Source organism: Phyllostomus hastatus, unplaced genomic scaffold (assembly GCF_019186645.2).
Source record: "Phyllostomus hastatus isolate PE091 unplaced genomic scaffold, TTU_PhHast_1.1 phas_contig_196, whole genome shotgun sequence".
Lineage (NCBI taxonomy): Eukaryota > Metazoa > Chordata > Mammalia > Chiroptera > Phyllostomidae > Phyllostomus > Phyllostomus hastatus.
In genome coordinates this window covers 37,793,970-37,810,843 of record NW_025333709.1, presented here as the reverse complement: position 1 = coordinate 37,810,843, position 16,874 = coordinate 37,793,970, and the positions used below count along the sequence as shown (strand labels likewise).

At 32.5% G+C, this 16,874-nt stretch overlaps 1 protein-coding gene across 13 annotated transcripts in view; it reads right to left on the bottom strand.

Annotated features, from left to right (window-relative positions):
• The window catches only part of ADGRL3 (adhesion G protein-coupled receptor L3), a 761,150-nt gene that overhangs the window by 33,016 nt on the left and 711,260 nt on the right, over window positions 1-16,874 (bottom strand). For 7 of the 13 annotated variants that reach the window (XM_045834530.1, XM_045834518.1, XM_045834519.1 and 4 more), the window contains 3 exons: window positions 11,651-11,677; window positions 8,890-9,058; window positions 2,180-2,305 (listed from right to left, as the gene is read on the bottom strand). In XM_045834530.1, the coding sequence (XP_045690486.1) occupies window positions 2,180-2,305; window positions 8,890-9,058; window positions 11,651-11,677 (322 nt within the window). The remainder of the gene's footprint in view (window positions 1-2,179; window positions 2,306-8,889; window positions 9,059-11,650; window positions 11,678-16,874) is intronic. The other 6 variants (XM_045834520.1, XM_045834522.1, XM_045834525.1 and 3 more) reach the window with 1 other exon arrangement.

The following is a 16,874-nucleotide window of genomic DNA, read 5'->3' as shown; positions in this document are numbered from 1 at the left end:
TACAAGAATAAATTGTTTTGTGTACTCACAACTGTAAACATACTCTTGCCTACCCCGTATTTGAGACTGTACAGATTTTTGTCTTTTTTTAACCAATGTATCACACAACTGAAATAATGCCTACTACATGGCAAACATCATATGTGGGTATATATAATGCATAGTTTATGTCAATTCTTTAGGTGTTATAGGTCTATAATACAGTCATACCTTGGTACTCAACAGTTTCAGGACTTGTCAAATCCTGTACTCATTGCAATTTTATGTGAAAAATGTTTTGGCATTCAGCACTTGCTCAGGACTCTTGCACTTGCTAGAATTTGTATGAGTCACATGTCACTAGCAAGAGAAAGCACTTCATCATCAGTACTCGTTGGTTTCGGCCCTTGTCACCTGTTCCAGAATGAATTAACGAGTACCAAGGCATGACTGTATGGGTTTTTCATGGATTCACTCTTTGAAACCTCAGAAAAACTCCCTGGAATAGGTACTCTTTTATTCATTAGCTTCATCTGAAATTCAGAGGCTAATTAAAATGTCCAATGTTATAGAGCTAGGAAGTGGAATAACTCGTGTTTGAATTCAGTTATTTACCTCAGGTTCTAGGAAGCTAACAACTTAGCTCTCTCTACTACATAAAACAATAATTAAATATGAAAATAAGGAAAGGGAAAAAGTATCACTGGCAGAAGAAAAAAAAATATAGTATGTAGCATAAAGCCAACATTTAAAAATTCATGGAATGAACCAGAGTGAGGCTTAGAATATGGAGGTTAAAAAAAAAAGCAAGGTACAGAAGACTACATATTATAAGGTATTGCTTAAAATAAAGAATTAAAAATGCTATACTAAGTAGCATCCTTTTTGGAGATGGAAAAGCTATTAAAATAAGTAAAAAAAAAAGAAAAACAAAAGTTAGAAGTTTTTCTCTGGTGGAATGGCATAGGTATTGATTGGGGAAGAGTTTCAAGAAAGAGGAAAGCAGACTTCTGGAAAATGCTCTCTTTTTTAGCCTGGATGTTGATGCACAAGTGTTCATTTTATTACTATGCTTCTCATTTAATAAATGTTACATACATTTTAAAATATCAAATATCATACAATAAAAGTAAATACACCTAAAAGGTCAATGAAAATAAAAGATAAATGACAACAATTAAAGGAAGGCCAAAGTGAGGAGGACAATACTTCACTCATAATTTTTACACACACACACTCACACCAATCCTATACACTTCTCAGTGAATACAATTTTGTGATTATAGATATTGCCAAACTTTAAAAAGTGATTAGACAGGGAGTACGTATAGAGGAGCAACAGGTGGATAGAATTTTCACTTTTTTGTCTTGTCAATGGATTTTCCCCCATTATTTACATAGTAATCACGTGACTTTCATGATATCCTGTCACTTCCTTTTTTAAAAAAGCATTCCGCTTGCTTTCTAAAGTAATCAAAATAAGATTTATTCTTACATGCTCATGGATCTGTCTTTAGACTTTTCCTTTGAATTCGTCTCCCACTCATTTTCTCATCTACTTAACCAATGACATTCTTTCTATTCTGGAATTTGTTAGTTCTTGGCTGCCTTAAGGGCTTGGCAGTAGATGCTCTAGATGTTCTGTTGCCTGGGAAGATGGCTGGCAGGTTACCTAAAAGTTTACAGATTCCCTGGTGGGGGACAATGCAGCCATTCTATCTAGTGCTGGACTGATGGAACAGCATTTAGACAAGTTTAAACATAAGCTGTTATAGTATCCTTTACTACCCTGACTTGTTCTTCAAGTAATTAGTGAACAATATGGTATGAGTTATAACTTTTTTTACTAAACATACCATTTAATAAGTAAATATTTTCAGTATGTGATACCAATTATTACACTGGCTAAAAGATGCAATTAAGATCCCACATATAAAATATTATTTTCTTATAATTTGGATTGAAGTACCAAATTCCTTTCCTTACCTATATACTCATTCAGCTGAATCAATCTGATGTCATTAATTACACAGAGACCCTACATTTCATGATTTTATTGCAATTTAGTTTCTTAAATTTGTGTCATTCAGTCGATGTGCAAACACTTGGGGTAGAAATTAGAGCTGATCAAGGAAGGGCAGCAACTCATAAGAAAATATTGGTAGAAGATATTTCACTTTAATTAGCAACCATGGTTTACCTGTGAGCCTGTAGAGTAGCGCCCAGGAGTCCGAGAACCAGATGTTTTCCCTGAGCCGATGGAACTCTCTGTACTTTTGCCGCTACAACAATGCGTCCGCAGGCACTTCCCGTACTCTTTCCTTACCTAGCCAATTAAATATTAGCTTTTGTTAGTGAGTCATTCATTTCTGCTAGGAACTATGGTATAAAATATATGGGTTTTACTTTTAGATGATATAATTCCTTGCCCTACAGAAACAAGAAAGTCTGTTCAGCATATTTTTACAATATAGAATAATGATATTCATACCGTCAAGCATGAAATTTTGCAAACTTTAACACACACACAAACATACACACACATCTAATCACACCACAACAATACTACCTCTTAGTTCAAAGAACCAAAATGTAGGAATCCTCTGGCCACTATTTTTAGGTTCATAAATTTAATATGAAGTATGCTATTGGTGCAACTGACTTTACACAGAAGTGTAATGAGGAATGTATAGAGAGAAGTAGGGATAGAGAAAGGGAGGGAGGAGTGGGGGAAAAAGAAGAGAGGGAATATTTAAATACAGAAAAAAAGGAATGTATTGGGCTTAAGCATTTTTTTAAATCTATATTTCTTTGAAGGTCATTTCTTTTAAAAGAGATCAAAATTGCAACTTCAGAATATAAGATTAAATATTTTACATTTATTTTCTCAAAATAGTTTTTATTCAGCAATCACAGAGAAATGTGATTGCTTTGCTTTATGGAATTGCTGATTAAATTCTTAATCATGGTTACAATATAAAATCACAGGAAAAGAGAGATAGCATTTTTTTAAAGATTTTATTTATTTATTTTTAGAGAGGGAAGGGAGGGAGAAAGAGAGAGAGAGAGAGAGAGAGAAACATCAGTGTGTGGTTGCTGGGGGCCATGGCCTGCAACCCAGGCATGTGCCCTGACTAGGAATCGAACCTGGGACACTTTGGTTCACAGCCTGCGCTCAATCCACTGAGCTATGCCAGCCAGGGCTTAAGATAAGCATTTTTAGTGGATGTTTTCAATCAGGAAACTATTACATCAACAATTTTGGGATAACTTTTATCATATTTAAATTTTGTGTTATTGCCTATTTAATCAAACAAGATGTAGAAAAATAAATAGTAACTGACCTAAATCATACCTCTACCATCAACATCAACAAAAATAATTCTAACTACAGGTTCACTACCTGAAACTACATCCTGGAACATGTGATCAGTTGGTTTTACAGCCATAAATTTACATTCATTATGAAGTAACACTGTAAAAGGTTATTCTTAGCTCTTTATACACTGATTTCATATGAGTTTATACTTCCCCAACTGTAACAATGTAATATTCCAATGTAATTTTATTTCAAATTATAAATATATTCATTTTGAAAAATGTTATTTCTAATTAAAACTAAAATAAAGTATGAATGATATATTAAAATTAGTAATCAAACCTAAAATATTATGTATTAATATCCTAAAGCTCACTCGGTTAAAACTATAGCAAATCAGAGACAGAGTATGTTCAGATTTATTTGAAGGACTTCTACATATATTGTGTGATTACTCTGTGATAGGCACAATGACGGAGTCAGGCGAATCAAAGCAGGGAGGCGGGCTTGCTGACAACAGGCGGGGGGAAGGAGAAGGCTTCTGAGAGAAGAGGACTTCTCAGAGAATCTTCAAAATCTATGTCCGTATTAGCCAGTTTAGAGGATGAAGTTAAAAGAAGAAATTGATGAGACAAGAAGGCATTCCAAGTGTTTAGGACAGCATGAGCAAATCAGAGAGACATGATGTACCTATGTGTGAGGCCTTTTTCTGGTATGGAATGTCAAATTATATATTCTTTAGTATATTTAAAATGACATTGATCTGTTTTCAAATCAGTCTCTTCCATGCTACATTTATTACTAATTAGAAATAATTATTTGTTTTCAGTGTTTACAAGCCAATTCATGTTTTGTTTACTTTATTAAAATAAATAAGCCCGACCCACATACGTGTGCCCAGGATATGTGTGAGTTTGGAAGGGTGGGATAAAGAAGCTTCTAATTTTTGATCATGAAGTCACAGGGATTATACTAGACCCTGCCCTCTTAATAACTCTGGAAAATAATTATTATCTACATTTTACAGATAAGTAACAATGAAAATGTTAAGTAATAAAAGTAACCTGAAAGACAAATAGGTTAAGCAATGTGTTTTATGTGAATAAAATCCAAATTTCATGGATGTTTTATAATCAGAAAATTCTTTCTCAGGGACCACATTTGTAACATTAATATATGACTGAATAAAGCATTCTATATTAATAACATTATTACTAAAGTGATCCATTAGGTTATTTCCTTTTCTGCATCTGGAAAAAAATAAGGACTACTGCTTTAATTAGATTTGACAGACCTTAAAATTACCTCTACTCAAAGGTAGGTACTATCAATTATAGTTTAGAATTTGTAATGAATTTATGAAGCATCTCCAAGAACCTCAACTTTGATCAGAACCTAAATCCTACTTTGTTTTTCTCATATACTCCACCAGGGATATTCTTTTTAGATGAGAAAGTATTTTTTTATAAAGTGATTTAAATCTAAACAAATATTTTAGAAAAGAGAGAGAGAGACAAAAGAGAGAGTAAAGAGAAAGAGAACCACTTCCCTTCCTGTTACAAAGGCAGCAGTATTGAATATGCCACAGGAATTCATCATGGACTATTTACATTTTCGAGCAAAGTTTAAATGTTCTGAGCTGACTATATAAACAACCAGCAAGTCAAGATATCTAGTGATGCTGAGTCCCACATTGAACTTATATTACTTACTGGACCATGCCCATGAGATATTTATCATTAGACTACAATAAAAGTTATTTGATTATTTAACCATTTGTGTATTCTAATCCACCTGATATTCCACCTTACCTGAATCATATATAATATGTTATTCTTTTAATATGAGGTTGTTTTAGATTAAGAAGATGGGAAAGAAAATATGCCTTACCAATGGGACATTTCTTTTATACATTCAGGTCAGAAATAAAATAATCATAAAACCCTCTGAGATGTAACACATAATTGAATGCATAACAAAAGAAAAACTGACAACTTTAATGTCACCAGTGGAAATACTAGTGACACAAACATGCAATTGATGCTTTGAACAACAAACCACAACTCAGAGTTTAACTTTGCTAATGAGTTGAATCTTATAAACCAAAATATCTCACAAAGGGAATATTTTATATTTCTCTAATGAAAACATATGAGCAATTACAGTAGCAGGGGCATATTGCTGAAATTCAATCAGATGGCTTAAGAAAAACTTCCTAAAAGAATTATGGTTTTAAAGTATCTATATTACCCAAAGCCATGTTTATATTTAATGCAATCAAAAGTTCAATAGTATTTTTCACAGACTTAGAAAAAAAAATCCTAAAATCTGTATAGATCCACAAAAGATCCTTAATAGCCAAAACAATTGTGAAAAGAACAAAGCTACAGGTATCATACTTCTTGATATGCGAGCATGCCATAAAGCTATAGTAATACAGTATGGCATTGTTATAAAAACAGGCACATGCAACAACAACATAGAGAGCCCAGAAATAAAACCTTGTGTATATAGTTAACTAATAATTGACAATGAACCCAAGAATGCTCAGTAGGGAAGGAATAATTACTTCAATAAATAATGTTGAGAAAACTGGATAACTACATGCAGACAAATGAAATTGAACCCCTATCTTACACAACTCAGAAAATTTAACTAAAAATGGATTAAAGACTTAAACATAAGACATGAAACCATAATAGTCCTAAGAGAAAAGAAAACAGAGGGGAAAGCCCCTGGACATTGGTCTTCATAATGATTTTATGAATATGGCATCAAAAGCATAACAAAAAGCAACAATTAATAAGTGACATTACATCAAACTAAAATGCTTCTAGACAATAAAAAACAATCAACAAAAGAAAAGGCAGTTTATACAATGGAAGAAAATATTTGCAAATAATATACCTGATAATGGGCTAATATCCAAAGTTTATAACAAACTCATACAAATAGATAGCAAAATCCCCAAACTATCCAGTAATAAAATGGACAGAGGAAACAAATAGTTTTTTTTCTAAGAAGACATACAAATGGCCAATATGAAAGATGCTCAAAATCACTAATATGAGCAATGCAAATAAAAACCACAATGAGACATCATCTCACATTTGTTGGAATGGTAATCTTCATGAAGACAAGAGATAAGTGTTGGTGAAGATATGGAGAAAAGGGAGCCCCTGTGCACTGTTGGTGGTAACAAAAATTGGCACAACTATGAAAAATAGTATGGAGATTTCTCACAAAATAAAAAATGGAACTACCATATGACCTAGCAACTCCACTGCTGGGTATATATCCCAGAAATAAAATCAGGTTCTCGAAGAGATATATTCACTCCATGTTTCCTGCAGCATTATTCACAATGGCCAAGATATGGAAACAACCAAAGTGTCTATAAATAAATGAATGGTTAAGGCAACATGCTACATGTACGCAGTGGAGTATTTTTCAGCCAGGAGAAAGAAGGAAATCCTGCCATTTGCAACAATATGGGTAGACCTAGAGGGCATTATGCTGAGTGAAATAAGACAGAGAAAGAAAAATACTGTATGACTTCACCTACATGTAGAATCTAAAAAAGTTGAATTCATAGCAACAGAGTAGAATGGTGGTTACCAGAAGTTTGGGGGTGGGAAAATGTGGAGATGTTGGTCAAATGGTATGAGCTAGGTCAAAGATGAACAAGTTTGGGGATCTAATGGACAAGATGATGATTATAGTTAACAATACAGTATGATATATTTAAGAGTTGCTAAGAAAAGAGATCTTAAATGTTCTCACCACCACAAAAAAAGTAATTATGTGAGGTGATGGAGGTATTAGCTAACACTCCAAGGGTCATCATTTTGCAACATATATGTGTATCAAATGAATACACTGTAAATCTTACATTTATAGAATGTATATTTTAATTATATCTCAATTTAAAAGAAAAGAATAAAAGAAAAATCTCCTAAGACCATTTCTGCAATTTTAAAAAAGAAGTACATTTTCTTTTTGTAGAAAAAAAGGGGAAAATTCTGTGTTCTTCATGTTCTTTGATTTAGGCTGTGTTCTTGAAGCCAATAAAAGTGTCACAAAAATTGAAAAAAAATTCCAAACACAGAATGAATGAAAGAACAATATGCTAATACATGTTATTACAAAACATAAAAGTAAGCTTCTGTATAAAAGCCTGGTAATTTTTTTCATGAAGGGCCAGGCAATCAGTATTTTAAGCTTTGTAAGCCAAGAGGCAAAACCAAGGATCTTTTTATGTACTTATTTTAAATTTTAAATGTGACCATTTAAAATGTACAAGTCATTTTTGGCTGATAGGCTTTAAAAATTAAAGGAAGCTGAATAAATTTGGCCAAAAAGCTGTAATTTGCTGAACTTTGTTCTAAGGAATGAATAACAAAATTGAGTTTGATTACACATTTTTAAACTTTTTTCAATTATGTTAAATAAGTCGCATATACTAAAAACATAAGACTTGGTTTTGAATGGTGATCTATACCTGGACATCAAATGCAATCCAGCTATACTAGTGACGTGTATTTGTAGACATCTTTTCAACTTTTGTTTCTCATGCTGCTAGACTCTCAAACCAAAATTCTAAAGAGAGAGACATCTTTACCCTTTATTATCTTTGTATTAAAAACATAATTATTTTTGTTTATTTCTTAGAAAAAATGTTCACATTTTGCTATTTCATTTGCAGAGTCACCTCTTAATATCTCCTAATTACTACCCCATTTTGCACATGAGGAAGCTGGAGCATAAAGGCTAATTACTCTGCCTAAGTCACATACACTTTAAATGGAGGAACTAGGATTCTGACTGGACAGTCTTAGCTGGAGGTCTGTTTGATCATAACTATGAATACCACATTTTTAATAGAGTTAAATAGTATATCTTGAGATTTAAAAAATGCAATAAAAGTATTTAGTTGTTAAAATTAACTTTGACAATGAATATTTTAGGTCCTTGTAGATGTGAAAAATCACAAAAGTATACTACTGTAAAAATTATTTATTGCATTCTATATCATCCAATTCCTACATTGTATAAAGGATGTTTTGGAAGAAAAGTAGAGACCATTACTAAGTACTACATCATTCATTCAAAAAATAGAAATGTCATGTTATCATAAAATGTTTAGAAATGTATATTTTCTAGTATATAAAACTAGTTTTTAAAGAAACTAATGTATATATTCCTTATGCCATGCCACATATATGTATACATAATTTATATATAATGTATATATATGTACATGCATGTAAATACTATGACTCCATAACATCTTAGAGAAGCTACTTCTTATTATGCCAATTTCATGTATCTTCCAATAAGAATATTAAAGACTGTAAGTTCAAGTCTACAAGAATATACTTTTTGTGCACTGTCCAAATAAAAAATATTTTGTTTTTGTTTTCTTAGGTTAACCACATGTACTAACACTACTATGCTTATATTTTTTAAAGATTAAACCAATGAAGTGATCTACTTCTTAGAGACAAACATATCAGGAATGGTTTTGTTATGGTTGCTTTGCCAGCATGGGAGGTAGGTCATTTATTCTTAAATAGAGGAATCTAGCTTACCTTCTTTTGTAGAACACAATGGAATATGAATATAAACATTCCCTGTAGAGAATTGAAAATGGTGAAGAGATATGCCATGATGACTGTGCTTTCATTAATATACATGAGTCCAAAGGCCCAGGTCAATCCTAACAGGCAGAGAAGAGCTATTGCACCTATAACCCATGACCTGTAGAGAGAAGAGAAAATTAAAGGTTATCAAATAATTGGTCCTTAATTAACAGAATCATATCATACCAAGAGAACTGACACTAAAAAATAATGTTACAGTAAGTTTCATTCACAGAAAATGTAAGACAGGTGGTAATAAGTACTTTAACGTTTTCATGGTGATGCAAGTTTTCAAGTTTAAGGACAAATACATGAAAATGTTATAAACACAGAAATTCATTTAAGCCGAAGCAGATTTGTACTGTTAAATTATTCACGTATTTGCAGCACATATGCAAATGATATGGAGATGTAATTAGGATGCATGACAAGGGGGAAAAGTCTATAAAGCTATGAGTGTCTCCACTGGTCTCATTGGTATGATGACATTTGTTTGATTGATCTCTTTCCATTAGTGCATCGACTGATACCCTTTTGCCCCATTTTTCCATATTTCCTCTTTTCCATAAAAATTTTAGTGTTTACTGATAAAAAACAGAAATTTTGAAAGAACCAGTACGTATATGGAATACATATATGAATATTAAAAGTTCCACTTGATACCATAGTTATGTAGAATATGTGTGAGGTATTGTGGATGGAGAAAAAAATAGCTCCATTCCAGGTCATGATCTACTTTCTTTCAGCCTTTGGATTGCTCTCTCTCTCTCTGAATATACATGCACATATGCATATATATGCATACATATATGCATATAGATACATACATATATACACATATATTCATATATATAAATATATAATGTTGGACTAGACTTCGGAAATCAGGTAATTGGAAGTGCTGTTGAACAGAAGCTTAAAGGCTCAGGGCACCTTCACTTCTTTGAAGTGTCTGTAAATTCAAGGAAGAAAATGAAGCTGAGAATGGGGATGGAGTGGTATGAACAAAGTAGTCTAGAAAGGAAGACAAATTCTCAATCGCACTCCATTCCCCTAGTTTCCTCCAAGCTGTGCACAACAGTAAACAACCAGTAGCAAAAGTCTATATATTTGTGGTTATGTGTTATGTATTTACTATCAATATAAAATAAATATTTCCAATAGACAAGAAATCAATAACTGAAAATGGAATACATCTCAACTGCAAAGTATATAGGCAAATAGGACCAAACCAGTCTAGATTGCTATACACTCATGAAAACAACCCACCTTTGCTTTCCCAGCCACCTACCTTCCTTGAATAGGGGACACTAATATTTATTTTCACCAGACTATTATCCTCCACTTACACTAAGGGAAGACTATTTATGGGGATATAAACTTTGCAAAATGAAGAGGTACAAAATCACATATGTTTGCCATAGTTGAAGCTGGGTTTAATAAAGTTTTCAAAGAGAATTACATCTTAAGAAAGATATGGTCCCAAAGTAGTCAAATATTATAAGTCTTATTCAAATTAATCTCAAATATTTACCATTTTTCTTTTACATGAGCCACTGTATTTCAGATTTAAAGATCCACTAAAGTTAACATGTGTAATTTAGAACACTGACAATTCTTGAATAAAGAATACCTAAAGGAGGCTTGCAATTGTATGTGGCATGTTGGCTTATGTTTTAGAAAACATCTTGGATATTCATATTTTATTCTACAATTTAGATCCAAATATGGGAACTTTCAAGGTAAAGCTCCCAGCTTCTTACAGACATTGGAAAAAAGGAAAAATGGGAAGAATCGCCATTAAATCAGACAAATCGCTATTATCCACTAGAAGATGCATTATGGTCCCAGGAGTTAATAATATAAAACTTCTATGAGCCCAATTTCTCAGGAAAAAAATAAGCAAGTGCATGAAAAAATAAGTGAAATGGCATTGGGGAAAATGAAAACAAAGGACTCTTCACCAGAAGAACAAACTGAAAGTCTAGAACAAGGTCACCCAGAGGTTGCCAATCTTAAATGTTTATTGTTGCAGGACATATAATTTTCAAATGCTCAAATAAAAAACCCAAATATTAACATTTATGTTCATTTTTATTTGATTAGTACAGACTTGTATCTTTGCTTCAGAAATTTAAAAAATACATTTATAAACAATTAAATAATGAATCAAGTGATGTGTCAAACTGAATGAGATAATATTAGAAATGTAAAATTTAATTTTTCAAGGAAGCATGTTTCTCCTTTTTGGGTATGTAATATAGAAAGTCATTAATACCAATTGCAATTAGGTAGTTTCATACCCATAGATCACTTTGAAAATATCAAGAAATAATTTTAGATGATGTCCAACCAAACAACAGAAGGGAGGACATAATGCAGTACAGGGGAACACATCACAACAAAAAGAGAAAGCTATTAACAGTGTGACCAGTCTGTACCACATGAACTGCTAATACTGAGGCACTGAACACAGGTGATGTCCAATTAAAAAAGGTGAAGCAGAATTTTTTTGGTAGTACACCTGCAGCATATTAATTCTGCAAAGAAGTTGTATGCCTGTTTTGTTTTGTTTTTTTCCTGCACAGTTTGCTCTTCTGCCTCAATGTGAATGACAGAAGCTCTAATGACTTTTTAGTACGGATCTGACAGCTGGTTCATGGGACCACACTGATAAACAGAATTTATCAGCCATTCAGGTCATTCTTACTTGATGAAGGGTCTGTTATCCTCATAGCTAAAGAATGCATAGACATAAAGACAAGAACACCAACATTAGCATTTTGTGACAAAGAATTTCATATGAAAAATATTCTCCTGGTCCCCAAAGGCCTCTGACCCCCACCTCCCTAAGAGGCAGCATAACCTTCCCTTTATATCAAAAAGGCAAATCCTAAAATGAGCATGAGAACTTAAATAACAAGGAAAAAGTCAATTTTACAAAACTGTAATATCCCTTATGAGAATAAGAAATTCCATTTTTTTCATCATGTACTCATATTACTTGTGACTTGACAGAGACATTTATTTCCTTGAGATTGCATTTCTCTGGAGAATGAGAAATCTTATGAGCAATCTGGAAAAGGCTTAGGGGCATACTTAAAATGACAGATTTCATGTCACCTTATTCTGTAATATTAGTAGGTGAGATTACTTAATTATGGACAGTATGCTTCTAAGTAATTTTAACTTCAGATAATTGACCCGAGTTAAATCCGAACATTATAGCCCTTTGAAAATAATTGATCCTGACTACTTTAGAATTCTTTCTGTTAGTTTACAGAGAAAAATTTGAATAATCTTTTGTAATAATAAAAGCAAACATAAAGCACCTGTTCATGATCACTTATATTTACTAAATTTTTTAGTATCATTCTGATAAAATAAGATCCCAGTGCAAGCAAAAGTAAGGGACATTTTGGATCATATTTTTTTACAAACACAAATGCTGCTCAGTGAACTGAGACAGAAAAGGAAGAGAAATTGCCCACTCTTTTCTCTTACCTCTTGCCAGAGGCAATAGTTTCTGACAGTATGCATACACAAATCAGCTTTTAGAAACGCCCCCACTGTGATGCATTTTGAATAAAGAGAACTACTGATGAAAACCTCACTCTCCAGAATGATGACAGAGTAAAGAATGGAGTGAGAGCTTGAGATTTGAAGCCAGTTTGCTTGGCATTCACACCCTAGCTCAGCCACCTACTAGTTATTTGACGTAGGGAAAATTTTAACCTGTGATTTTGTCCATTTATCCATCTACAAAATGGTGATATTTATAACTTTCTTGTAATAATGAAATGATATGTCACATATAAGTGGCTAAAAACAGTGCCAGACATATATTGTGTTCAGTAAATATTACATAGTGATTATGTTTTTAAAGCTAGAATACAGTCACACTGAAAATACAGAATTTCTCCTCCAAGAAATAAAGCACCGACTCATAAACATTAAGTGCCTAAATTCATTTGAGCATGTTTCAGGAGTAATATTATGCAGTAAAGTAGATACAGTGGAAATAAGTTTGTAGATGGAGCAGGCAGTGACTAACTGTGTTAATATGGCAACTACTGGTTACATGGGTGTATTTAGAGTTAAATTCATTAAGATGAAATCAAGTGTAAGGTTCAGTTCCTTAGTCACTCTAGTCACATTACAAGTACTCAAAAGCTTCCATAGCTACTGTATTGGTCATTGCAGTTCTAGAACATTTCTGTCCTCACAGAAAGTTATATTGGACAGTGCCTGACTAAGACATTAAAAGATGTTTAAACTAGGAAATGAAATTCCAAAAGATATTTAAATAATGCTATGGATGTGTGAAAGAGAAGTGTTTCGAATAATTAATCATATTTAACATTGTGAGCTGTGCCTAGAAAGTTTTGTATGTATATTAACATTAAAAAGTTATATAACATGTGATAATTATTCCATTGTATGCATTCTCATTGCATCTAATGCCAAGTTCATGATTGGAATGACTTTCTACCTTAATTTGAATAGTACAATATCCAGTAAAGAAAGTTACAGAAGTTAGCATACAGAAATACATGTTGAAATGCTCTACAAAACTGTACTAAGCTGTCTAAATGTTTCAAAATATAAAATACAGTACTTGCACTATAATTGCTGGAGTGAGATGTTTTACCTTTGATGTGAAATATCAAAAAGAGAGATATCAAGGTGTGACACAGCAGATTTTATTGGCAATTGTGGGGATAAGCCAGTTGTGCCAGTCAATAATAAAGATTGTAGTTCTGCTTCCACTTACAGTTAGCTATAGCCCTGTGTATAAATAGTGTCCATTGGGATGTGAAGAGAAGTGAATTGTGACATTTCTGGGTCTTGCCAATTAAATGGTTGGAATTGGTCTTCTCTTGACCATTTTTCTCTCCACTTTTGCTAGGAGAAAGTGACAGTAGAGCCTCGGATCTATAAATTGAAGCTATTTATTGACATGGAGCTAACACATTAGATGTACACCAACTCCTACGTCCTTATATAATAAGTTTAAGTTGCCATATTTTAGCATATTTTTATAGCAGCTTAGCCTGTGTAATAATTAATAGAGTACTTAATTTTACCAGTTCATGTCCAAAATAAAATTTCATGTTAATGAAAAAGTACCTTTCAATAATTTTGCTTTTAGAATGACCTACAAATATACAATGGTTCAAAATCCAGACATCACTATAGATCACCTACAATACGGCAGTGCTGTCCATCATTTTGTCAGGTTTTCTCCCCTGGCTTAGAGAATCTACCTTTTTTTTTTTCAGTGTCTCTCCCCAGATCCAAACTAAAGTGATTGTGATGTTGTCACTAGTTATGCTGGGAAGGTTATACACTCCTGATTCATTATTTTAATTCTAAAAAAAAAAAAATCTACAAAACTAGTTTCTAAAGCTAAGTAATTTCCATTCTCATTTACCAATACAGGTCTACTAAAACAAAATCCCATTCCAGGATAAAAAACTAAACCAATTATTTTACAGCTTTTCAAATATTTGATAAAATATGACTCAAGGCTTAAGATACTCCTGGCAATTCTTAACAAACATGTTATCTTCTAGTTTATAATAAATGACATGTTGAAGATAAAATTATTTGTATATGCAATTTTGAAGGAACAAACAATAAAATGGGCCCTCCTTTAGTACATACATTTTTTGTCAAATATTTCATTATTTTGTTCTTACTAACATCTAAAATTAATAATAATTTAAATATTAATGTGATTATATTTAAAAGTGATCATTAGAATCAAAATTAAATTTTTATGGATCTCTACATAGATAATAGTAATTATACAGATTTTTATATATTCTATAACAATTCAAAAGCACAAAAAGGGCTATTAATATCTAGTACCATGTAAGTGTAGTTCAAAATACATCTTCAAGAGAATAAATGTCCTGACCAAAATATTAATTTATAAATTAATGCTATGATGTAAAGACTCATAGCATGTCAAAATAGATAGATGATGAATGACAAAACCAAGTTAGTTATAAAATATGCTTTCTCTAATTTCAAGTTCAAAATCAAATAATTTAATCTAAAATTTAATACAAAGGAGATAAATTCTTTTAAACAGTTTAAAATTTTTCCTTATATTTCCCTTCTATAAGGTTGACCAAAAATTCCATTTAATTTTTTCCATAAAATAAAAGACACATTTTCACTTTCACCAATGACTTTATTGATTTGAATATTTTGAGAATGCTGGCTATCTCCTACTATTGGCTTTTAGTGGGTAGAGGCCAGGGGTAGTGCTAAACATCTTCCAATGCATTAAGCAGCCCCACAACAAAGAATTATTTGGCCAAAATGTCAATAGTACCAAGAAATTTTGCAAACCACTTTTGACACATTTGATAAGTCACAGCACCTTCTCCATATACTGCACAATTTTTTTGCTCTTCAGTTGCATTTTTACTTTTCTTGAAATAATTAAGCATCATATGCTGAATATATTGTATGTTTTCTTCCATCTCCAATATTAAAATGCCTACACAAAAATCACCAATTTGGGTGTTTTTTGTTAATGCATGCTGATATGACAGCTGTCACAATACAATCTAACAAAGTTATTTTGAATGAAGTTAAAGACAACTAAGCACAACTAGGGCCATCATATGGAAAAAACTAAACAAACTTTTTGGTTAACCTGATAGTATATTTAGATGGTACAGAACTTTTTAAAATAGAGAGATGGGTAAGCTTTGATGTAAAGAAAAATGAGATGATGAGAGGCATATTTGCATATTTAATCCTCAAGCTAAAAGATCTGATCATTGATAAATCACCCACAAGTAAAGGAAAATGAATGATTAAGCAAAATTGTTGACCCCATCAGTTTAAACATTCATACATTCTGGGATCCTCTGGAATTGGTGGGGAATTAGCTAACTGGCTTGCTGACTGAGCTCAACCTTTAGTGGTAAGAAAGAGAGTTATTATGCTCTATATCCTGATTAGTACACAAATATTTCCAAGTTCACTATGCAACTACATTTACTTTCTTTAGTATAAAACTAATTATATCAAAGGGATAAAGACTTTTCCCTTGAATTTGGTTTGTGTTACTGTAGGAATAATAAAGTGACGTGGGTGAGCTTCTCGAGATAAAATTATTCTTTATTCTTCAAAGAAGGAAAAAGGTAATAAATACTTACATATCTGTATATTAAGCAGTGTTTTCCCTATTGCCCTTTAATCAACAATGAATCTCTCAAGCTGAGAACTAAGAAGACTCAGTTACCTATATTCTAAAAGAAGTCAAGTTCATCGACTTCACTTAGAAGCAATTTCTGAGACTATGTTTTGCCACACTACTAACCTGGGATCCCCAGTTTTTAAAACTGGAAGAGTAAAGACAGGGCCTGTAGGATTGCAGTGTTCATCGAATATATGAAACAATGGAAATAGGAAGGAAAAAGAAGCCTTTACTTACACTAATGCTCCAGCCACAAATTTTAGCAGGCAACGGAGGAAGAATGTTTTATTTATTTATTTTTAAAAGATTGTATTTATTTATTTATTTAGAGAGAGGGGAAGGTAGGAAGAGAGGAAGATAAACATCGATGTGACACAGAAACATCAATTGGTTGCCCCTCACACGAGCCCTACCTGGGGACAGGCCAGCAGCCCAGGCATGTGCCCTGAGCAAGGATTGGACTAGTGACCTTTTGCCTTGTGGGACAATGCCCAAGCAACTGAGCCATGCTGTCATGGGCTAGGAAGGATGTTTTAAATGGGACGTTATTTATTTTTAAATTGATCAGGCACTTACTAACTAGAATAGACTAGCAAACATCAACATCTAAGGTAAGATTACAAAACTTGCTAGCCAGTAGTTAAGAGATATTTAAGGTAGTATAGCTACAAGAGTACTGATCAGAGAAAAATCTAAAAATTTTGTTTGTACC